Source organism: Lissotriton helveticus, chromosome 5_1, assembly GCF_964261635.1.
Source record: "Lissotriton helveticus chromosome 5_1, aLisHel1.1, whole genome shotgun sequence".
Lineage (NCBI taxonomy): Eukaryota > Metazoa > Chordata > Amphibia > Caudata > Salamandridae > Lissotriton > Lissotriton helveticus.
In genome coordinates this window covers 219,150,455-219,175,340 of record NC_136065.1, presented here as the reverse complement: position 1 = coordinate 219,175,340, position 24,886 = coordinate 219,150,455, and the positions used below count along the sequence as shown (strand labels likewise).

At 47.2% G+C, this 24,886-nt stretch overlaps 1 protein-coding gene across 1 annotated transcript in view; it reads left to right on the top strand.

The window, feature by feature from the left end:
• LOC144754349 (ficolin-1-like) overlaps positions 1-24,886 on the top strand; it is a 437,650-nt gene that overhangs the window by 98,378 nt on the left and 314,386 nt on the right. The window contains exons 5-6 of the mRNA XM_078642036.1: positions 1,665-1,700; positions 7,004-7,039. Coding sequence (XP_078498162.1) covers positions 1,665-1,700; positions 7,004-7,039 — 72 coding nt within the window. The remainder of the gene's footprint in view (positions 1-1,664; positions 1,701-7,003; positions 7,040-24,886) is intronic.

Genomic DNA, 24,886 nt, shown 5'->3' with positions numbered 1-24,886 from the left:
TTAGGTCTGACATTGACTAAGACCTTTTCATCTTACTAAAATGATGTGTAGAATATACTTATAGGGGTTTCAGCATGCCTTCTTCATCTGTTTGCCTACTATTGTGTCATTCACAGTTTTTCTTCTACCTACTTAAGAATACAATGTGGGACAATGGAATAGCCCACTTCAGTCACTGCCTAACTTTACTGTGAGTGATGACATTATGCCAAAGGAGCACATCTAAAAACAAAGTTGTTCCGGTCAGCGCAGGGACCACTATGGCAAAAGGTGCTTGTGTAGACAGAACAAAACAAATATTGCTGTTGTCAAATGCTTTTTTGTATTGACGAGGGCCCAACTTCTCCCAAACAATCCCATTTTGCAAAACTCATAACAAAACAAAAATTGCAAAAGCCATAATGACCTCATCCAACCCAAGCCTTATTGGCTTTGCTAATTCTTCTTTTTAAGAAAACCAAAAATAAATATATCATCAATAATCAAATGGTGTTATAACATGAACACCTTCTGAGTAACAGAATGAACCCTGAGACCAATACTTAATTTGTTAAAAAATAAATATTAGGGCACAAAATATTTCTTAGAAGGGCGCTGCCAACTGTCACCACTTACCCCAGCACCCTCCATGTTGTATGCCACCCACAGTTCTTTGGTGAAAGAACCACCTCTTCAGCAAGTGGTCTGAGGTGGGGTGTCGGAAGGGGTGCTATGTGGCCATACAAAGGATAGAAATGCACTGTTCAAATACTAAAATACTGAGGTTGAAAATGTGACAAATATTTCCCACATTTGTGCAATGGCTATTTTGTATACACAGCATGGTCAATATAATATTGCTTATGCATTTCCTCAAACCTGTTCCCCACTCCCAAAGAGTAATCAATTCTTGAATCCAGGTGCAGGAGATTCCAAATATAATGAATTGTAAAAAAAAGTCAGAAACTTAGAAACATCAACCAAACGCCAACAGAAATCATCAACAATTAAGGATCCTGAATTTATATTTATTTGAATATGTTTGGTTGAGTATTCAAAACCTATAATGACAATATCGTGTCTCTCAATCTACACTAGATCAACTCTACTGGTATAGAGGGTGAAAGCAGATATTTGAATGGTGATCTCATAAGGGCCCATGGAGATGAATGAATGTTTGGAGAGTGCTGGTAGGATGCTCCTAGTAATGTCAATGAGAAGAAACATTTGTCTTGTTGGCTTGCCCTTGTGGGCTGAGAGATATGGATGGTACTTTAAGGAGTCTGCTTTCGAAAGGCAATTGACATCTAAAGAGATTAGAGTAAATGTAAATGTAGTAATGTATTTTACACAACGCTAACACGTTTACACAGAAGTGATTGGCAGTATGAGCAGCTGTTTTCCTCTAAAGAATATCCAATTAACTCTAGAAGACTGTGAAATGATTGGTAGATGGATGGTGCAATGGGAGCAGCCACCATAACTTCATGACACAATGTCCCACCTCCACTCACACAATAACACAAGCTACTTTCACACAGTACCTCTTCGTATGATTTAAACTCTAGCACAATTTTGTCTTCCCTCCGTCCCTCCCCTTTCATAACTTTTCCTGGTACCACCCATGGTCGAGACAGCGGTCCTATTGGAAGTGTACTCTAACTAAATGTGTTTGTTTTATGTAGGGGACAAAGGAACCCCAGGTGTGCAAGGAACAATAGGTAAGAATGATGCCAAAGATCCATTACACTTTTTAACTTTCGTTTTTATTGTGCCAACTAGGAGGACATTAAACCATGCTTCTTTGAATATTCTACTTTTCAACAAGAAGCACAGGGACAAGTTATTATAGTTACGTTTACAAAGCTGAATCAATACGTTTCTCACTGTTTTGAAACTATTTTAAATTTTAAAATATAAATTCCAATTTCAGCATTTCAACTTTCATACAGGTCCCTACAGAGTGGCTAGGGGTCATAATGTTTAACTTCTATAGGAAACATTGCTCTCTGCAACAGCAAAAGCTGCTGAATGTAATTACACTAAACTTGGCATGGAAACAGAACTCAGGGAATGCCAATGCGTTAGTAGCTTTTGAGAAATGTGCATTACAAAAGGGGTCTGGAAGGTTTTAAATGGTCAAAGGGTTAGCCGAGCAAGTCATAGCTCACAGGCCTGTCATACAAATCATAATTTACAGAAACAAATCAATGCTCCTGACATCACAATACATCGACTGATAAATAAAATGACTTTACAGCATGCCATAATTAAATAGCATCACATATTCAAAGAGCTATTACTATTTCCAGAGTATTGCCATCAACAATATCAATGTTAACATACAATGTAATGCTGCTGAGAGAGCTTGAGCTCATTTACACATTTACCCTGGACTTTTTTTAGCAGCACAAGAGGTAAGAGTGAGAACACAATCAGTCATCAACATTTCAATACAGTGCAACCAATTGGGTCACACAATAATCCAGTCCACAACTCAATATGGGAATAGTGAGATTTTACTCATCAATTCAAAAATAAGTTTACAAGTACCAGTCTCAGCATAAGGGTATAGAAGTACAAAACAAACAAAACGTGTCAAAATCTCCTAAAGTGATTCAACCTGTTCAGAAGAAAGGATACGACCAATTCGATTATGGTTAGGCAAAGATGAGGACGAATAATTGTGAATTAAATTGCATCAATCAGTTTTCAAAAGAAAGCATTAGTCCTGTCTTACCCTACAATACATTAAAGGGGACCAACTATTCTAACAAGCATTTGATTCCGTTTATGATAGAAATAGAAGGAAGAAAGTTGTCAGCTACTGGAGTGTTCAGTAGAAATACTCTAAGCATTAGGTCAGGTAGCATAAAGCTACACGTGCCGAGGCATAGGTCTGCACCCCACAAAGTCTCAAGATGTCTCTCCCTCACTAAGCACAGCATGTAATATCAATTGCGTTCAAGGTAGAGAATCCCATGTGACTCCTTTCCCAGTACATTTCCAGGCTTCCAGCACAAATTGGATACTTCTTCCACCTTTCCCACATTGATCAGTTGCAACTTCATTCGTCCTTGGTCATTCTTCTCATGAGAACTCATCTCCCGTTACCACGATTCTCCTTGCCAACTCCTCCTTCTCATACCCTACTGCCTAGCAAAAACAAAACTCCTCTATGCTAACTGATGAGGCTTTGTCCACACCTGCAGTGGAAATTAAATTCAATGAAACATTCCACATTAAAGGTTAGGCAGAAGCAGAACGTGAGGCTGCAAAGTGAACTTGCACTGAAATATAATGTTAGGTTAGAATGAAATTACACATGAAGTTAAACTAAACACACGTTAGGCTTCAAAATAATAGTCAACTTTAGCAAGTGCACTGGGTAACAAATACGAGCACAAATGTAAATGCATCACTAATGAATTCTCTCAACACATGAATAATGCAAAATCTATTAGGAATCATTAATAAAATAATCATTAATAAAATGAGGCACCCTCATCTACAGGCCCCCAGGCACCCGCACTCAATTCAGTGATGACATCACGGACTTCATCAGCCCACATGCCCTCGCCTCCGATAACTACATTCTTTTAGGCGACTTCAACTACCACCTTGAAAACAAACACGACAGCAACACCACCTCCCTTCTGGACAACTTGGCCAATCTCGGACTCAAACAACTCGTTGACGCCCCCACCCACGCAGCCGGACACACGCTCGACCCTATCTTCACCTCCAGCAAGCACATCTCCTTCAATCACACCACAGCCCTCCACTGGACGGACCACAGCTGTGTCAACTTCAGCTACAAAACCACTCTAAACCACAACCGCCCACAACCCATTCCTCGAAGAAACTGGAATAAAATCACCTACGACCAACTCCTCACATCACTCAATCAAAACCCTCCCACCCTCTCATTGGACCCAAACCAAGCAGCCACCAATCTCAAGCAATGGATCACCCATAGCGCTGACGAATTAGCACCCCTGAAAAAACACCAGATCAAATCAACCAACAAAAAGGCTCCCTGGTTCAACGATGACCTTAAAAAATCCAAGAAGCTATGCCGCACCCTGGAGAAAACATGGAGAAAAAACCCGACCACAGACAACATGGCCACCCTTAAGGCAGCCACCCGAATACACCACCAACTGATCCGATCCGTCAAGAAATCAGCATTCAAGGATCGTCTCGACAACAACTCTCACAACAGCAAGGAACTCTTCAACATCGTTAAAGAATTCACCAACCCCACCGCAGCATCCAACGACATTACTCCTTCCCAAGACCTCTGCAACGCGTTATCCTCCTTCTTCTACAACAAAATTGCCGACATCCACAACAGCTTCGAGAACACTCCCAGCATTCATCCCTCCCCACCCCCCTCAGATCCAACCCCGCCAACAAACATCTTTAACGCCTGGAACCCAATCACCACTGAAGAAACCATCCGCCTAATGAACTCAATCCACTCTGGCTCGCCAACTGACCCCTGCCCCCACCACATCTTCAACAAAGCAGACTCCATCATCGCACCCCATCTCCGTGATGTCATCAACTGCTCATTCAACTCTGCCACCTTTCCGGAAAGCTGGAAACACACCGAGCTCAGCGCCCTCCTGAAGAAACCCACAGCAGACCCCTCTGAACTTAAAAACTACCGGCCCATCTCCCTCCTCCCATTCCCGGCCAAAGTCATCGAAAAAGCCGTCAACAGCCAGCTCGCCGCCTTCCTGGAATCCAACAACTCCCTAGACCCATCCCAATCCGGATTTCAAGCCAAACACAGCACCGAAACTGCCCTAATTGCAGCTACTGACGACATCCGAACTCTACTGGACAACGGTGAAACAGTGGCCCTCATTCTACTCGACCTCTCCGCCGCTTTCGACACAGTCTGCCACAGTACCCTTATACAACGCCTCAGCAACATTGGAATACAAGGAAAAGCCTTGAACTGGATCACCTCATTCCTCGCCGGGAGAACCCAAAGACTCCGACTTCCCCCTTTCCACTCTGAAGCCACCGAAGTCATCTGTGGCGTACCACAAGGATCTTCACTCAGTCCCACCCTCTTCAACGTTTACATGAGTCCACTCGCTTCCATCGCGCGTCAACACAACCTCAACATCATCTCTTACGCCGACGACACCCAGCTTATCCTTTCCCTCACCAAAGACCCCAACACCGCCAAAACCAATCTTCACGAAGGCATGAAAGATGTAGCCGAATGGATGAATCATAGCCGCCTAAAGCTCAACTCAGACAAAACAGAGGTGCTCATCCTAGGATCTTCCCCCACTGCCTGGGACGACTCTTGGTGGCCTTCCGCTCTGGACACAGCACCCACACCCACAGACCACGCACGTAACCTTGGCTTCATCCTAGACTCCTCTCTCTCGATGTCCAGACAAGTCAACGCAGTCTCATCCTCTTGCTTCAACATACTTCGCACTCTCAAAAAGATCTTCCGCTGGATCCCCCTGGATACAAGAAAGACTGTCACCCACGCACTGGTCACAAGTCGACTCGATTACGGCAACACACTTTACGCCGGAATCACAGCAAAATTACAGAAAAAACTCCAACGTATCCAAAAAGCATCAGTGAGACTCATATTGGACATCCCTCGCCAAGATCACATCACCGAACACCTAAAAGACCTCCACTGGCTTCCCGTCAACAAAAGAATTACATTCCGCCTTCTCACCCACGCATACAAGGCCCTCTACAATCTAGGTCCCGAATGCCTCAACACTCGCCTGTCCTTCTACAAGCCCACCCGCCAACTAAGATCGTCCAATCAAGCCCTTGCCGTAGTCCCACGCATCCGTAAATCTACCATGGGTGGCAGATCCTTCTCCTTCCTTGCCGCCAAGACCTGGAACTCACTCCCCACTCACCTCCGCCTTACTCAAAATCACATCGCCTTCAGGAAAGATCTTAAAACTTGGATATTCGACAAATGATTATACCCTTCCCCAAGCGCCTTGAGACCCTCTGGGTGAGTAGTGCGCTATACAAATCCCTGAACTTGAACTTGAACTTGAACTCTTCAAGCGAACAGGATGTCGTGTTATATCCGAATCTTCTAAACATTTGTTTGCACATTTCATTTAATTAGTTTCATGATAAATCATATCATGTATCTGTTTTCCCCTATAATATTAATAAATAAGGACATTACATTTCTCCATTGGTCACAATTTAAACACATATTTTATAAATTGTATCTGTTTCATGTAAAGCACTTTATATATGCGCTACTCCAACTTCTTTTAGTAACGTTAATCACACAAAACATTTTCTCGAGTGCGGACTACTCATAGTTATGATGCACTCCTACTTTTTATCTCAAGGTGAGATCAAAATTATCCTTCTCCACTACCAGCAATGCCTTCAATGTCATTTGTGATGATATCGAGCACATCATGGCTGAGGCCAGAAGCACTGTGTTTGGGGTGTGAGCTATAGTGTATTACGGTTCACGCTTTGGAGGTGAAAAAGAGGTTGCTTGTACTAAGACCATTAAATATATGGGATCAACAAGCATGTGAAAAGTCCTGGTGGTATGGGGTAGCTGGTGATTAATTAGAAAAGGACCATTGACTCTACAGCTCCTCTAAAGTCAATGATTTGAAGGCAGGGTGTGCAAGTCTTGATGTGGATATCTGAGTATGATTTTTCAGTTTGGTTAATGAAATGTTGTGTCTATGTTTTACTCTTTCTTTCATGATCTCCATTAATTTTCAAATGAGCTGACATTTTGCAAACAAGTTCTATTGAGATATGGTGTACTGTCTACCCCTGGTATTTAAATTGTGAATAAATGAGTTTTCTCAGTCTTTCTATATACTGATTGAGAAACTTTTAGGGTTTCAAATGTAAAACAGTACTAAGGGTAGGTTCTCGTCTTGTTTTTTTTCACTTAATGTCATAAACTGATTAAGTGTTTGGTAGACAACTGTTAATTCAGTCACTAATATATTGCATGTATTTGTTAAACACTCAGGAGAACAGGAACTGGATGACATTCTCTGTAAGAAAGGTGAGTGATTTTTACATTTCATAATTGTCTTCGTAAATAAATATATATCTCCTGTTCTTATTTTTCTGTTAGCATTGTGTGTGCTTATAGTTTCTTCTTAAACCTGTCACCTGTTCAGCACTAACCTGGAGTGCTGGTGATTTATTTTTATTTGTGTAATGCAAAGATTCAGATAAAGTAAGCTGATGAAAAGAGAATTGAATTCCCGGTTAAGTGAGTTTCTGAATTAGTTGCTCCAACTTATGATTGGGCAAGCATAGAGCGGAGCCACTACATGACGGGGTAGACTTGCCGTCTTGAAACTCCAAATGGGCCGACAATTATCATTATCAAATCTATGGTCACAGAGCCTCTTCGACCGTGGTCGAAGTGGGAAAAAAAAGTAGGGTAACTGTGGGTGGGGAATCGGGGGGCGGGAAAAACCGAAGATTGGATCAGTGGGCAGAGTCAGGGGCGTGGATAAAAATAGCAAAACATACCAATTTTTAGTATGTTAAGCATTTCACTGACCAGTTACAGTTTATAACGTTATTTAATTCAAACATTGGATAAACATGTTTATTTGAGGTTTAATTCAGAAAAAAGCAAACACTCATAGGGAATACAGGTTTATGTAAAGCGTGCAAAATATAAGCAGGAACAACATGTTACCTTAATGCTTTTACTCTCAGTGTTCAGAAATCCATGAGTATTTTTTGTCTCAAACATTGAGAACATGAATACAGGGCTCCCTTTGTACACATGTGTTAAGCAGGGCTTAGAAGAGAAAGGGACACTTCAGGAGAATCTAGACTCACGGAAACTCACAAAGGCTCCTTCATATTCATGTCAGCCAACTAGCTGCTCAATCATAACATAGAAAAAAGAATAACTGGTGGACAGAATGCAGAACAATGTCATACATTCACCCCAGTACAGAGATCTGGGCCTAAATCAATCGTTGTTTTGCTTACCATGTCATTCCAGTTTGTACCCGGCCATATGCAACTCAGTCTTGATCCTGCACCCAATGGGAACAGTCCAGCCGAACTGCCAAGTCAGGTCCTCCCTGGACTGGAAACAAGCATCCTAGGACCGGATATGGGATTTCACCCTTCATCAGCCAGGATAGCTTGATTTCAGTGGTATGGAGACCACGGGACCCACGTCTGGGCATACCCGTCCCACTCGGGGTGACAAAAGCAAAAAGAAACACTGATGGAAGAACAATGTCATACATTCACCCCAGTACAGAGATCTGGCCCAAAATCCATCGTTTTTTTGTTCACTGCTCCTGTCCGTTCACCCTCCTGTCCGTTCACCGCTCCTGTCCGTTCACTGCTCCTGTCTGTCTACCGCTCCTGCCCGGTCACTGCTCCTGCCTAATCACTACTTCTGCCCCGTCACCTCTCCTGCCCGTCACTTCTCCTGCCCCGTCACTTCTCCTGCCCCGTCACTGCTCCTGCCCCGTCACCTCTCCTGCCCCGTCACCTCTCCTGCCCGGTCACCACTCTTGCCCGGTCCCCTCTCCTTTCCTGTTGCCTCTCCTTTCCCTTTGCCTCTCCTGCCCCGTCACTGCTCCTGCCGCTGCCCCATCACTTTTCCTGCCCCAGCACCGCTCCTGCTCATTCACAGCTCCTGCCCGTTCACTGATCCTGTCTGGTCAGCACTCCTGCATGATCACCCCCTCCTGCCCCATCACTTCTCCTGTCCAATCAGTTCTCCTGCCCCGTTCACTGCTCCTATCCGTCCACTGCCCCTATCCGTTCACTGCACCTGCCCGGTTACCGCTCCTGTTCATGCCTAATCACTGCTCCTGCTCCGTCACCGCTCCTGCCCAGTCACCTCAACTTTCCTGTCACCTCTCCTGTCCCGTCACTTCTCCTGCCCGTTACTTCCCGTTACTTCTCCTGCCCCATCACCTCTCCTTTCCTGTTGCCTCTCCTGTCCCGTCACTGCTCCTGCCCCATCACCTCTCCTGTCCCGTCATCTCTCTGACCCTCTCACTTTTCCTGCCCCATCATTTCTCCTCCCCTGTCACCTCCCCTGCCCCGTCACCTCTCCTGCCCCGTCACGTCACCTGCCCTGTCACGTCACCTGCCCTGTCGCTTTACATGCCTGGTCGCCTCACATGCCTTGTCGCCTCTTCTGCCCCGTCACCTCTCCTGCCCCGTCAACTCTCCTGTCCCGTCACTTCACCTGCCCTGTCACTTCTGCTGCCCTGCCGCTTTTCATGCCCTGTCGCCTCTCCTGCCCCATCACTGCTCCTGTCCCATCACTGCTCCTACCCCGTCACCGCTCCTGCCCCGTTCACCGCTCCTCCCCGGTCACCGCTCCTGCCCAAGTCACTGCTCCTGCCCCGGTCACTGCTCCCGCCCGGTCACCACTACCGCCCGGTCACCACTCCCGCCCACTCACCTCTCCTGCCCACTCACCTCTCCTGACCACTCACCTCTCCTTCCCAGTCACTGCTCCTGCCATGTCACTTCTCCTGCCCCGTCACCGCTCCTACCCAATCACCGCCCCTGCCCAATCACTGCTCCTGTCCAATCACCACTCCTGTTCAATCACCACTCCTGCCCTGTTCACTGCTCCTATCCGTTCACTGCCACTATCTGTTCACTGCTCCTGCCCAGTTACCACTGCTGCTCATGCCTAATCACCACTCCTGCCCCATCACACCTCCTGCCCCGTCACCTCTCCTTTCCTGTGGCCTTTCCTGTCCCATCACTGCTCCTGACCCGTCACTTCCGCTGACCCGTCACCTCTCCTTTCCTGTGGCCTCTCCTGTCCCGTCACTGCTCCTGACCCGTCACTTCTCCTGCCCGTCACTTCTCCTACGCTGTCACTTCTCCTACGCTGTCACTTCTCGTGCCCCGTCACTTCTCGTGCCCCGTCACTTCTCGTGCCCCGTCACTTCTCCTGCCCCGTCACTTCTCCTACGCTGTCACTTCTCCTGCCCTGTCACTTCTCCTGCCCCGTCACTTCTCCTGCCCCGTCACTTCTCCTGCCCCGTCACTTCTCCTGCCCCGTCACTTCTCTTGCCCTGTCACTTCTCTTGCCCCGCCACTTCTCCTGCCCCAGAAAAGGGGGTGGTGATGAACAGAGTGTCTGAATTAAGCAGACCACTCTTACCCAGTCCAAAGATCAGGGCTTGATCCATCACCATTATTTAGCTCACTGCCCCATCCCAGCTCAGAACCTGGCTATATGCAAATTAGTCTGTCCCTGGCCCAGTGCATCATGGGAACAGGGCAGACCAAACTACCAAGCCAATTCTTCACCAGAAAGGAGACAAGCTTCCGGGGACCGGTTTCTGCCATTTCAGGCGTCGTCGGCCCGGCTTGCTTGAATCCTGATGGAGCAGTGAGCAAGGGACTCATGTCTGAGTATACCCTTCCACGCTTATGGTGGACAAAATGATTCAGAAAAGGGGGTGGTGATGAACAGAGTGTCTGAATTAAGCAGACCACTCTTACCCAGTCCAAAGATCAGGGCTTGATCGAACACCGTTATTTAGCTCACTGCCCCATCCCAGCTCAGAACCTGGCTATATGCAAATTAGTCTGTCCCTGGCCCAGTGCATCATGGGAACAGGGCAGACCAAACTACCAAGCCAATTCTTCACCAGAAAGGAGACAAGCTTCCGGGGACCGGTTTCTGCCATTTCAGGCGTCGTCGGCCCGGCTTGCTTGAATCCTGATGGAGCAGTGAGCAAGGGACTCATGTCTGAGTATACCCTTCCACGCTTATGGTGGACAAAATGATTCAGAAAAGGGGGTGGTGATGAACAGAGTGTCTGAATTAAGAAGACCACTCTTACCCAGTCCAAAGATCAGGGCTTGATCCATCACCGTTATTTAGCTCACTGCCCCATCCCAGCTCAGAACCTGGCTATATGCAAATTAGTCTGTCCCTGGCCCAGTGCATCATGGGAACAGGGCAGACCAAACTACCAAGCCAATTCTTCACCAGAAAGGAGACAAGCTTCCGGGGACCGGTTTCTGCCATTTAAGGCGTCGTCGGCCCGGCTTGCTTGAATCCTGATGGAGCAGTGAGCAAGGGACTCATGTCTGAGTATACCCTTCCACGCTTATGGTGGACAAAATGATTCAGAAAAGGGGGTGGTGATGAACAGAGTGTCTGAATTAAGCAGACCACTCTTACCCAGTCCAAAGATCAGGGCTTGATCCATCACCGTTATTTAGCTCACTGCCCCATCCCAGCTCAGAACCTGGCTATATGCAAATTAGTCTGTCCCTGGCCCAGTGCATCATGGGAACAGGGCAGACCAAACTACCAAGCCAATTCTTCACCAGAAAGGAGACAAGCTTCCGGGGACCGGTTTCTGCCATTTCAGGCGTCGTCGGCCCGGCTTGCTTGAATCCTGATGGAGCAGTGAGCAAGGGACTCATGTCTGAGTATACCCTTCCACGCTTATGGTGGACAAAATGATTCAGAAAAGGGGGTGGTGATGAACAGAGGGTCTGAACTAAGCAGACCACTCTTACCCAGTCCAAAGATCAGGGCTTGATCCATCACCGTTATTTAGCTCACTGCCCCATCCCAGCTCAGAACCTGGCTATATGCAAATTAGTCTGTCCCTGGCCCAGTGCATCATGGGAACAGGGCAGACCAAACTACCAAGCCAATTCTTCACCAGAAAGGAGACAAGCTTCCGGGGACCGGTTTCTGCCATTTCAGGCGTCGTCGGCCCGGCTTGCTTGAATCCTGATGGAGCAGTGAGCAAGGGACTCATGTCTGAGTATACCCTTCCACGCTTATGGTGGACAAAATGATTCAGAAAAGGGGGTGGTGATGAACAGAGTGTCTGAATTAAGCAGACCACTCTTACCCAGTCCAAAGATCAGGGCTTGATCCATCACCGTTAATTAGCTCACTGCCCCATCCCAGCTCAGAACCTGGCTATATGCAAATTAGTCTGTCCCTGGCCCAGTGCATCATGGGAACAGGGCAGACCAAACTACCAAGCCAATTCTTCACCAGAAAGGAGACAAGCTTCCGGGGACTGGTTTCTGCCATTTCAGGCGTCGTCGGCCCGGCTTGCTTGAATCCTGATGGAGCAGTGAGCAAGGGACTCATGTCTGAGTATACCCTTCCACGCTTATGGTGGACAAAATGATTCAGAAAAGTGGGTGGTGATGAACAGAGTGTCTAAATTAAGCAGACCACTCTTACCGAGTCCAAAGATCAGGGCTTGATCCATCACCGTTATTTAGCTCACTGCCCCATCCCAGCTCAGAACCTGGCTATATGCAAATTAGTCTGTCCCTGGCCCAGTGCATCATGGGAACAGGGCAGACCAAACTACCAAGCCAATTCTTCACCAGAAAGGAGACAAGCTTCCGGGGACCGGTTTCTGCCATTTCAGGCGTCGTCGGCCCGGCTTGCTTGAATCCTGATGGAGCAGTGAGCAAGGGACTCAAGCTCCCCGGAAGCTTGTTTCCTTCCCAGTATAAGAATTGGCTTGGTAGTTTGGTTTGCCCTGTTCCCATCATGCACTGGGACAGGAACAGACTAATTTGCATATAGCCAAGTTCTGAGCTGGGATGGTGCAGTGAGCTAAAAAACGGTGATGGATCAAGCCCTGATCTTTGGACTGGGTAAGAGTGGTCTGCCTAATTCAGGCACTCTGTTCATCACCACCCCCTTTTCTGAATCATTTTGTCCACCATAAGCGTGGAAGGGTATACTCAGATGTGAGTCCCTTGCTCATTGCACCATCAGGATTCAAGCAAGCCGGGCCGACGACGCCTGAAATGGCAGAAACCGGTCCCCGGAAGCTTGCTTCCTTCCCAGTATAAGAATTGGCTTGGTAGTTTGGTTTGCCCTGTTCCCATCATGCACTGGGACAGGAACAGACTAATTTGCATATAGCCAAGTTCTGAGCTGGGATGGTGCAGTGAGCTAAAAAACGGTGATGGGTCAAGCCCTGATCTTTGGACTGGGTAAGAGTGGTCTGCTTAATTCAGGCACTCTGTTCATCGCCACCCCCTTTTCTGAATTATTTTGTCCACCATAAGCGTGGAAGGGTATACTCAGATGTGAGTCCCTTGCTCATTGCACCATCAGGATTCAAGCAAGCCGGGCCGACGACGCCTGAAATGGCAGAAACCGGTCCCCGGAAGCTTGTTTCCTTCCCAGTATAAGAATTGGCTTGGTAGTTTGGTTTGCCCTGTTCCCATCATGCACTGGGACAGGAACAGACTAATTTGCATATAGCCAAGTTCTGAGCTGGGATGGTGCAGTGAGCTAAAAAACGGTGATGGGTCAAGCCCTGATCTTTGGACTGGGTAAGAGTGGTCTGCTTAATTCAGGCACTCTGTTCTTCACCACCCCCTTTTCTGAATCACTTCTCCTGCCCCGTCACTTCTCCTGCCCCGTCACTTCTCCTACGCTGTCACTTCTCCTGCCCCGTCACTTCTCCTACGCTGTCACTTCTCCATCCCCGTCACTTATCCTGACCTGTCACTTCTCCTGACCTGTCACGTCTCCTGCCCGTAACTATTTCTGCCCGGTCATCTCTCCTGCCCTATTACCTCTCCTTTCCCCTCTTCTATCCCGTCACTGTTCCTGCCCTGTTCACTCTGTGTACAACATGGACAAATTACACAAGTGGGCAAGTTCCCCAGAGTACTCTGTTTGGGGAAAGCTCCTCTGTCATTACTAACTCTGACCTCATTGCAAACAGGAAAACGTGTTGTACCACAAATTCCCTGCGTGTGCGTTTTCCACCGGACTGCGTTAACACTTAGCGTGCATCATGTTAGAGTTTTTTTTTTGTAAGCTTGAACAATCAGACAATAAGGGCACTTTGTAAACTGTGGTATATTTGGAGGACATGGACTAGAGGTTTTTAAAGAAGACATATTATTCCTGAAAAACGATCGATTCAATTCACTGATGAAGCAGTATCCTAAAAGGGAAAAGGTCTTCACACCAGGACGCTCAAAGGAGGGGGATTTGTCTCGCAGAACAGAACACCATATCCCTCAAGCTCCAGATCCACACAAGATCGGCACACCATCATCAAAGGCAGAGGGCGGGCGCATTGTCATTCGAAAGGGGTTAATCGGCCTCAATCGGAATGACAATGGGCCTGTCCTCAGTCTGTGAGAGCTCAGGGAGGGGCTACTGCAGCCTCTGGAGTTAAACAGGGAAGTGCGAGCAGCCCCTGGAAGCAGAATGAAAAAGTTATCGTTATTAAGTAGGACTATTCTTGCCGTCACGGGACGATTTTTTGGAAGAAAGAAGTAGGGGAATGGACTTAAATAATTTTTAGAAGTAGGGGCACGGCGTGCCCTTCCGATCCCGCCCACTTCTACCACTGCTCTTCGACCACTGATTTTACGACCCTCGCTGGAAGTGTCACCCAGTCTGTTGTAAATGCTCCGATTTTTCTGGTGTCCATACAGTCTTCTCTAGTTCAGTTCAGTTCATAAATCTTTATTCGAATTCCAAGAATTCATAAAAGCACATACACAATTTACATAACTATTATGAAATCCGTTTAAAATTATTAAGTCATAAAACAACAAACGGATTTTACAGATTGATATTCAGAGGAAACTCAGGCATTGTCCATCATTTTGCGTGCTCGGACGGCGATTCTCGGGAAAGTGCTAATGCGACAAATTATTTTTTCATTATGCAAAGAAAGCAACAATTGATATGATTCCCCCAAAGTAATCGGTCTATGTTTTTAAAAAAAGGGAGTTAAAAACCATTTTACATATTTCAGGTAGTATTTACAAGCAAAGAAAACGTGCAAGTCAGTTTGTGCACTCATCCCGTCACAGGGACATCTTATATTATCAGAAGCGGGCCAATAGCCCAAGGGGAAATTTAACAAGAATCTTATAGTACCAGCCCTCAGACAGAACAAGAGGTTTCTTTCCCAAGTTATCATTGGCAGGGTTAGGTATAATAACAGAGGATGTCTGTATGATTCCCTGTCCATGTAGGCGAGGACTGTGGTTTTCTTAGATTCTTCCCTGACTCCGTCTGTGTAATAAAGTGCATAAAGTGCTTTCTTCAAATCATTTTTGTGTACTGAGTTGACTTTGTTTGGATCAGTAAAAATGCTACCTTTATCAATACTACACAAACTTCTATAGACCCCCGAAAGCCAAGGAATCTCCATTCCTTTTTCGCATTTAAGACAATCGGTTATAATTTCTTGGGTCAGTGTAGCTGATTTATTCCTCCAAACTGAGTGCCAAAATAACGTGGGTTGTGCACTAATAAAATCAGATATAAAATGTAGGTTTACTTCCTTATGACAGATGTATGGGGGGTGTAAATCGCGCTCCCAGCAGCTTTCTACAAACCGATTTTCTTCCCGCTGTATACACCGATTCTTCGCCAAACCCCATACCTCTGCTCCATATGTGGCTACGGGGACACATTGTAATTTAAAAATCCTTAAGATGGCCTCAATGGCACCTGTTTTCTTAGGTCGGGGGATACTTAAAATAGAATTGATGGCCTTTGAGAATTTGCTCGTGAAATGGGCTAAATGCCCAGTCCAAGAGCCATTTGCAGCAAAGACCATCCCCAAGTATGGAAAGTTATGAGTAGAAGTAAGTCTGTCTTCCCCTACCAATATATAATTAAGCTGATGTTTCCCTGGTCCGCATGACATGATAAATGACTTTTTAAAATTCACCCGTAAATCCAGTCCATCCATATATTCAGCGAAACTTTGGACTAGGATACGCAGGAAATTTGGGGTGCGGCCCATTAGGACTGCATCATCGGCGTAAAGTAATGCAGGCAGCAATTTGCCATTAATTATAGGGACATCTGGGGTTGACTGTTCCAGCTGGTTACTCAGTCCATTAATATAAATAATAAAGAGCAGGGGTGCTAAAACACACCCCTGTCTTACTCCCCTGCCTCCCTTAATTGGGCCTGATAATTCCCCTCCCATTCCTATCCTTACTTGCGCTTAAAGGTCAGTGTGTAGGAATGCTAAAAAGTCGACCAATACATGGTCCAAGCCATAACTCAATAAAATAGACCAAAGTTTGGACCTGTTAACTAAATCAAAAGCGGATGACAGGTCCATAAAGGCTAAATAAATGGGGGCAGAACGAGCAATGTTACATTTAAGATTTAAACATTGTTCGACTGTGCCAACCCTGCTTCTAAAACCCAGTTGGCACGGGGAAAGATGCCGCTTTCCTCTGTCCAGTCTAAAATCCTTTTATAAATAACACGGCCCAGGATCTTTAGGGTGTTGTCAAGTATTGAGATCGGTCTGTAATTTACTGGTTCAGATCTATCACTCTTTTTGTATATTGGGACGATTACACTTGTCGCCCATGTGTCAGACATGGGTGCTCGGGGTAGACTATTAAAAACATTCACAAGGACTGGGGCCCATAGTTCCGGTTTCCACTTTATAATATCTATAGGTCCTGGAGCCTTGTTTCCAAGTCTCTGTGTAATCGCCTCTTCTACCTCCACCAGTGTTATCTGTAAATTACCGGGATGGCCCTGCATGTGAAAATCTGGACTGTGTGACGGCGAGGCATAGATCTTGGAAAAATGGTTTTCCCATGAGCTGCTAGTGATAGTACAACTGACAGGTGTTAACTGCTGGCCATATTACGCAGATCTCTTACTGCGGGCCTGAATAAATTGCCAGTTTTCCCCCCTGCTGATTCTGCGTGGGATTCCCATTGCTCATTCAGAAGGGTACCCTTCCGCTCATTTATTGTAGTTTTGTACGCTTTCCTAGCTGCAATAACATCTACCCTTCATCTTGGTTTGTCTGTTAGGGCCTTACTCAGATTCCTATTGGCCACTGTACAGTTATGATCAAACCATCATGGGTCTTTAGGACCCTGAAAATGTGGTACTGACAGAAGGGATCTAATCACAGAGCATAATTTAATAAAATCTTGAATTATATTGGAACAGTGTACTGTCGTCAATAAGCATGAGGTAATTAGGGTCTGATGCCCTATTAATAGGGACTCAGTTATTTTCCTACAGTCTACCCCCTTCCACTTTAATATTATTTTGTCTGTTGATGGGGTTATGTCCCTTGCTCCTTGAGCAGTAGCATACACGGGATGGGCGGCTAGTCTTAAGACCGCTGTCAGCGAATTGTGATCCCCAAAATCCATTGCGAGAACCTCTTTGGCCGATAGGCGGTCCGACAGGCAGGGAGTGACAAAAATAAAATCATGAAATGCAGGGAAAGCTTTTCATGGGAAACGCTTTCCCTGCCTCTATATGTTGGCACCAGCTGGTTTGTGAAGGGTGGGCCTAGGTCCATTATATTGCTGAGGATATGTTCACTGAGAAAAGAACTTAATTCAGATCCCCTCCGAACAGCTGGGTCCACCTGTCATGTGCCTATATCTTGGGTGTATGTGAGGAGCTTGGCATTAAAATCCCCTCCCAGAAAAATCCCCATGCCTTCATCTGAGCCCTGGGTTTTCTCTAATTTTGAAATAAATTTAAAAAGTGCAATAAAATTCTTATTTGGAACAGAATAAAAATCGTTGTTATAAAAATGTATTAAGTAGAAAGGGACTCGTCGCTTGTATTCTATTGCTTGTATATTGGGGTTATTTGTGTTTATTATCCTAAAACTCCCACCTGCTGCTATGCTGATCCCAATGAATAAGCCCCCTACTGCGCTGTCAAATTTTGGCTTAGGTGCTGCTACGCTAAGGCAGTGAAAGCCTTCTATGTACAGGTCATGAGTGGCCCATGTTTCTTGAAACATTATTATATCCTGGGAGGATATTATATGCAGCCAATCTGTATCGGCCAGTCTTGGTTCAAGGCCAACATCGTTCCAGCTCAAAATTCTAAGGTCAGAATCGTTATAACTTCTGTTGTTATTCTTGGTTTTAGCCATAGTCCCGCCACCAGTTTTCACATGGCAGGTACTAACCTCTGTCTGCCCCTGGTTATCACAAAAAAATTGTTGGCTGTGTGCTGTGTGTTTCCAGGCATTCCTGTTCCTTACTAATGGCAGTTAGATGGGTAAGTGGTGGGCCCCTTAGTATGTTTTCATTTGCCAACCTATCTGGCAGTCAGTCCTGTGCGTCTAGGTTGGAAAACGCTAGATCAAACCGATTGAATGTTGGCACATTATACTCATACCTCCCCTGATTAATAGCGCTAGTTGGTGGTTGACGTCTATGCGTAGGTAGAGGAGAGGGTATGCGGTAGAAAAAACCTAATGGTAGAATGTTTATCCCTTCCCTGCCCATGTGCCTGGTCCCTGCTCTCTCTAAGATGCTCTGTACTACCTCTGGTGATCCAAAATTCAGTATTATACAGTTGCCCCTGCTAGATTTAATCGATCTACCTATCCAAGGGGCCCTTCTGACCATTTTAAAATCCTAGAACAAGCAACTGCCCAGCCCCGTCTTAGTATCCAATAAGCGCAGTGCCCTATTTCTTAAAGAGCTCCAGTGTTCCACTGTGTTGGATGCTAAGGGTGGTACGTTGGAGAGAACAATGATATAGGGTGTGCATTCAGGGGGCAAATTAAGATGATCCTTGCTATAAACAGTTTGGGCAGTAGATGGACTGTCCTCGTTCGAGCCCCTGTTGGTCCCCTCACTTGGTACTCCCCTCCTTTGATTAGGGTCACATGATGTTGAATTTTCCCCATTAATGTGTGGTATGGGGACCTGTGTGCCCGTTCTGGTAGTATCGTCATTTGCAATCGGTAGCTGATTAAGGGCGGTTGCCAGGCGTGCACTGGATCCCCCCGATGCGGTCAAAAAACCATTTAATGGCTGGTTAAGCTGGGAGGGGAGTTTTTGCTCGATGATATTTAATCTTGTATTGATATCAGTAAGTTTATTTAACAATGGATTTAACAGTGCAACAAGTTTGTCTTCTAGCTTGGATAATAGCCTCTCTCCTAGATCGATTTGGGGCTGTTTGCAGGGGCAGTGGCATACTGATGTACCTGGACAAGTGGGGCTAATGACGGTTACCTCATCGGGGGCCTGTCTTCCCTCGAGCAGGCCCTTTTGTTTTGGCCGCTTTGCTAGTCTGTTGGATTGTAGCGGGTAGACCCCTCGCCTTCCTTTTCCATGCTGTACTTGGAGCTGTATTTCCCCTACCCTGTAATTGGCGTGTAGAACTAGTGACAATTTGGGGAGGGGGTGAAGGGGACGGTAGGGTGATGGTTGTACCTACAACTACAGTGGGTAAATCTACAGCTGACGTCTCGATCTCAGAAGGCCCAGGGGCTGGATGGTGGAAGCTAACTGGGCTAAATTCAGCTGGATTTGATGGATTAAGAAGAGGACCACCTATAGGGGTTTCTATGGAAACACTGTGGGGTCGATTCCGATCCGGTAAAAAGCGCTCAGAATTGCAGTTCGGAGTGTTTTTCCCATATGAATCGTACCCTGCAACGTCCCCCGTACGCACGACGAAGTACGATCCATACCAGGAGCTGGACTCCGTACGAATCGTACAGAGACCGTACGAATCAAATCCCCGTACGAATCTCCCTCGGAACCCGCTGTACACGACATCTGTTCGGTTCGCGGCTGCTTTTTCCGACCCGGCAAGTACGATTCGTGTTGGGTACGCACCGTACGACCCTTTTTCTACGGGAGCTGAAAACAGCCGTAAAAGCAGAGTTCGCCCCGAAACAGGTACGGAACGCCCCCCCCCCCCCCGGGTACGGTGCGTACCCCCCATGATCACAGGGGTACGGTGCGTACCCCTGCGATCACGGGGTGTACGCACCGTACCCCGCGATCTTGGGGTGTACGCACCCTACCCCATGTATGCTCGGTGTACGGTGAGTACCCCATGTCCGCTGGGTGTACGGTGCGTACCCCCCATGATCGCAGGGGTACGGTGCGTACCCCTGCGATCATGGAGGGGTACGCAACGTACGGTGTGTATGTGAATGTGCGCTGTTCCGTACGAATCACCCTTACCTGGCGTGGACCGTACGAATCGTGTCCTGATACCCCGGTCTGGATCGTACTCGTCGAGTCGTACGGTGTGTGTACGAGTCGTACGGAAACGGCTCCGGATGCGAATCGTACGGACGAGAATTTTACCGGATCGGAATCGGCCCCTATGTGTCTCCATTGATAATCTTCTTTGTGTGAGATCAATCTCATGGGTTAATAGTGATTCTGCCCAAATAAGAAAGGCATCAAGGGTGCCCACAACCCCATGACCCCCCGCCCCCTTGCGAGTGCTCATTATGCGGTAAGGTAGTACTAAACAGACAAGATATTAAATGTCAATACAGCTTACAGTGAGTAGCAATCGTTAGTGAAACATAAAGTCACTGACCACGTTTAACTGAATGCAAAGATGTGTCCAAATGTTCCGAAGAAAGGGGGTAGGCCCTGCCCTGCCTTTTCCTGGCTTTGACGGGCACGGACGGGCTTGCCCTTGGACCAGGCTTTGCCCGGGCACGCCCGCGTGCGCCCCGCGCTGCGCGGGTCCCCCTGGGGCTTTAAGCGCCTCCTGGCGCTGGCTGATGATGGCGATTTCCCTGCGCCGCTGGGGTTGTAGGGAGATGTAGTACCTTCCCTTCCCCTCTGGCGCGACCTCGCTGGCGGTGTGATGCTGAGAGCAGCAACGGCTGCAGAAACAGGGTGGCAAGCAGAACAGCAGAGAAACCCCCTCCGGGGGGGTCCCACAGCCCAAGTAACAACAGGTAGGGTCTCAGGTTAGAGCAGCAAACTCCAGCGCGTCCCGCGCTGCGCGGGTCCCCCTGTGGCTTTAAGCGCCTCCTGGCGCTGGCTGATGACGGCGATTTCCCTGCGCCGCCCCTCTGGCGTGACCTCGCTGGCGGTGTGGTGCTGAGAGCGGCAACGGCCGCAGAAACAGGGGTGCAAGCAGAACAGCAGAGAAACCCCCTCCGGGGGGGTCCCACAGCCCAAGTAACAACAGGTAGGGTCTCAGATTAGAGCAGCAAACTCCGGCGCGTCCCGCGCTGCGCTGGTCCCCCTGGGGCTTTAAGCGCCTCCTGGCGCTGGATGATGACGGCCATTTCCCTGCGCCGCTGGGGGTGTAGGGAGATGTAGTCCATTCCCTTCCCCTCTGGCGCGACCTCGCGGGTGGTGTGGTGCTTAGACCGGCAACGGCCGCAGAAACAGGGGGGCAAGCAGAACAGCAAAGAAACCCCCTCCGGGGGGCCCCACAGCCCAAGTACCTACAGGTAGGGTCTCAGATTAGAGCAGCAAACTCCAGCGCGTCCCCACGCTGCGTGGGTCCCCTTGGGGCTTTAAGCGCCTCCTGGCGCTGGCTGATGATGGCGATTTCCCTGCGCCGCTGGGGGTGTAGGGAGATGTAGTCCCTTCCCTTCCCCTCTGGCGCGACCTCGCTGGCGGTGTGGTGCTGAGAGCGGCAACGGCCGCAGAAACAGGGGGGCAAGCAGAACAGCAGAGAAACCCCCTCCGGGGGGTCCCACAGCCCAAGTAACAACAGGTAAGGTCTCAGATTAGAGCAGCAAACTCCGCGTGTCCCCGCTACGTGGGTCCCCCTGGGGCTTTAAGCGCCTCCTGGCGCTGGGTGATGACGGCGATTTCCCTGCGCCGCTGGGGGTGTAGGGAGAAGTAGTCCCTTCCCCTCTGGCGCGACCTCGCTGGCGGTGTGGTGCTGAGAGCGGCAACGGCCGCAGAAACAGGGGGGCAAGCAGAACAGCAAAGAAACCCCCTCCGGGGGGGGGTCCCACAGCCCAAGTAACAGCAGGTAGGGTCTCAGATTAGAGCAGCAAACTCCGGCGCTGCTCTAGGTTAGATTACATCTTTACCCCGACACTTGAGGTAACTGTGGTAACAAGTGCTCAATACCAAGCTAGGGGGAATCTCTGATCACTCGCCACTCTGGGTTACCCTGGGACAGCGCTCCCGTACACGTGGAATAGAATGGAGATTCAATGCCTGGGAACTGAGGGTTGACACTCAGCTATATGTTGAGGAAAATAAGGAATCAGTTGACTCAGCCATGATATTGTGGGACGCTTACAAACGGTTTTCGGGAGCAGCGCACAAAACATTGTAGCCCATGAACTTAAGAAAGAGGCATGAGACATGGAAAAACTTGTGAGGTGTTTGCTGGCTCTTGAGGGGCAAATGTGGTCTGACCAAAACCCTCAGATACTCCGCAGTATGGCAACTCTCCGAGAAGAATACCATCTCCTGGCAAACAAGGAGGTGAAAACCCAGATTCTGGCCACACAGCAAGAATATATAACACGGTGACAAGGCAAGTAGATTACTGGCATGGCTGGGCACCGGTGAGAAATAGAGGCACTTCTTTCTTTTTTTTTATGCCAAATGTCACATGAGACGGTTATAGTCGGTTGCATCCAGAAATTAAGACTACTGCTTGTTGGGGTTAATATAAGGCAGTGAGGATAGGATGCCCTAAATTCAGGAGCACTTGTAGGAATTATGTTACAGGTACACGTGTGATGGTTTTCTGCAGGATTGTTTCAGAGAAGAGACATTTTTGACACTATTTATCCAATTATGGACTTCTGAGCTAATGATTCCTTGCGATTGAAATATGGTCAACATATCTAATTAGCTGCCCTCAAGAAGTAACCAGATTGTTGGATAAAACGCATTGGCTGTAGTTTCTGATGTTTTTTATGTGGAAAGAAATGAAGAAATAAAAAAGAAATTACGGAAAGAACATACAGGATGCCTTGTTGTCTCTTCATGATCTAAAATGTTCGATACAAATAAACAAAAACAGAGAGGTCAGATCAATCTCAAAAAAGCCACAGAGACGGAGTAAGGTAAGAATCACACACCCACTTTGGGTGGGAAAGAAAGCCCTCACACACCGACCTAGTCAGTGTCATGCTTCATCATCGGGCCCCACCAAAGAGGCCGAGTGCCTCTTTGGTGTGCTACGACGCCAGAAAGACTGCGGAGCTGGTTGTGTGAGAAGGGCGTGCTGTGAGGTAAAATTAAAATTAAAAGTGCCTAAAAAGGGTATCAATAAAAAAGTTTTAATGAGTGATCCCTAAGGCACAGGTGAGGAGTATTATGTGTCTGAATTTAGCTGCCAAGGTTTTAGGATTGGTTAAATTCAGAAATACTTAAATCAGTCAACATGTTTCTGCCGTATTGGTGGTTTAAATTTACCAAGGCATTCATCAGGACTAAACCCCGGCGGTATGGACTCTCTAATCGTCCACCCTGACCTGGGACGTGAAAGTGAAAATGTATAAAAAAATTGTGAAAAAGTGCTAAAAATAGAAGAGCGGGTCGCTCATTCTAAAAATGCTCCAAATTGTGGAGTATCTCAGCACCTGTGAAGTGAAATACACAAACAAACACAAACAGACATACATATAATTAATATAAGCTATTGCGTTTGCTCATGGTGCTCCGTAGTATGTGGCATACATAGTGTTCCCAAAGTAGACGCTAGTTTTAACACCATCCAAGTAGCCCTATGGGGAGGATATCGTTAACTCTGGGAAGTGAAGTGTTAAGGGTGTCTTTAAAAACTAAAGCAAGTCGATAGAAGGGTTAAAAACACGATATGTGTACTCCTTATGAAGGGATCAATGGACCAAAGGTCTGTGACCCCTTAAGATGGTAACTTAGATTTATATCTCACTTTAAAACAGGGCGCTACTTGCACCATGGGTCTCGGGAGGGGGGTTGAAGCGTGCCTGGCACATCCTGTAACAAAAAAAGGTTTGCTTAAAACCTCCGTAAAAGCGGGTGAACACTTAGCTCGTTTTTGTAGAATGACAGCGATCCTGTAGCTGAAGTGCACTCACGCCCTCAACGCTCACACCCGCTATGAACCTGCGTATCGCCTCAAAACCGGACCCCGACGATGGAGAGCGGGGCCGGTGGCTGAGTATTAAAGCGATCATGCTAAACGCCTCGCTCTTCCGGGTGAGCGTGTCCAACCAAACTGAGGTTTGGAACGCACCCGCCCAGTGTGGAGAGGCGCGGCCGAAGTCCCAAACGAGGCTTGGAACGAGGAGCCAATCAGGAGTCTGACCGGCGTGAATGCCGGTGTAGAGCTACAGAGCTCTTATTCTGGCTCAATTGCTGGAGTGTACTTAGGTCTCCAGAGCGATTACAATACCAAATGGAAGTTTCCAAGACAGTGCAAATCGTAAGGTTGACATGTTCATGCTATATAGTGGTTCAGAGATGGTTAACTCTTTCGCCTTGTTAGTTCGTATTCAGAGTGAAAGAGCACCTAGAATGGGATAATTGTTACAGAGAGGCACAGAGAAGGTAATGTCTTAATATATATCATAAGGGGATATGAAATGTTATCCCCAGGATGGTTATGTTCATGTGAACACCCAGGGAAAAACCTGTATAGATGGTCATCTTGGTTACTAGGCACATAGATACATGTAACGCACATACAGGTAACCTAGAAAATGCAGAATTAGGTTAATCAGGTGTGCATTAAGAGGTATACAGATCAAGATAGCAGAGTGTTCCACGGGATGTCATCGTTGAGGCTGTTGGTATTAGTGCCTAAGCGATACACCCAGCGCTGTTCTTTTTCAAAGAGTCTGTTAGTTATGTTTGTTGTGCCATTGACTACCTCGATTATAGTCCACCTCATGTCGTTTGGTGTATGGTTACTGTCCAGAAAATGACGGCTCAGCTTGGTTGTCACTTTTTTGCATCTGACATTGCTCCGGTGTTCGCAAATACGCTGTTTGACCTTACGTGTGGTCATGCCTACATAGCGAAGCTGGCAAGGGCAGGTTATGTTACAGGTACACGCGTGATGGTTTTCTGCAGGATTGTTTCAGAGAAGAGACATTTTTGACACTATTTATCCAATTATGGACTTCTGAGCTAACGATTCCTTGCGATCGAAATATGG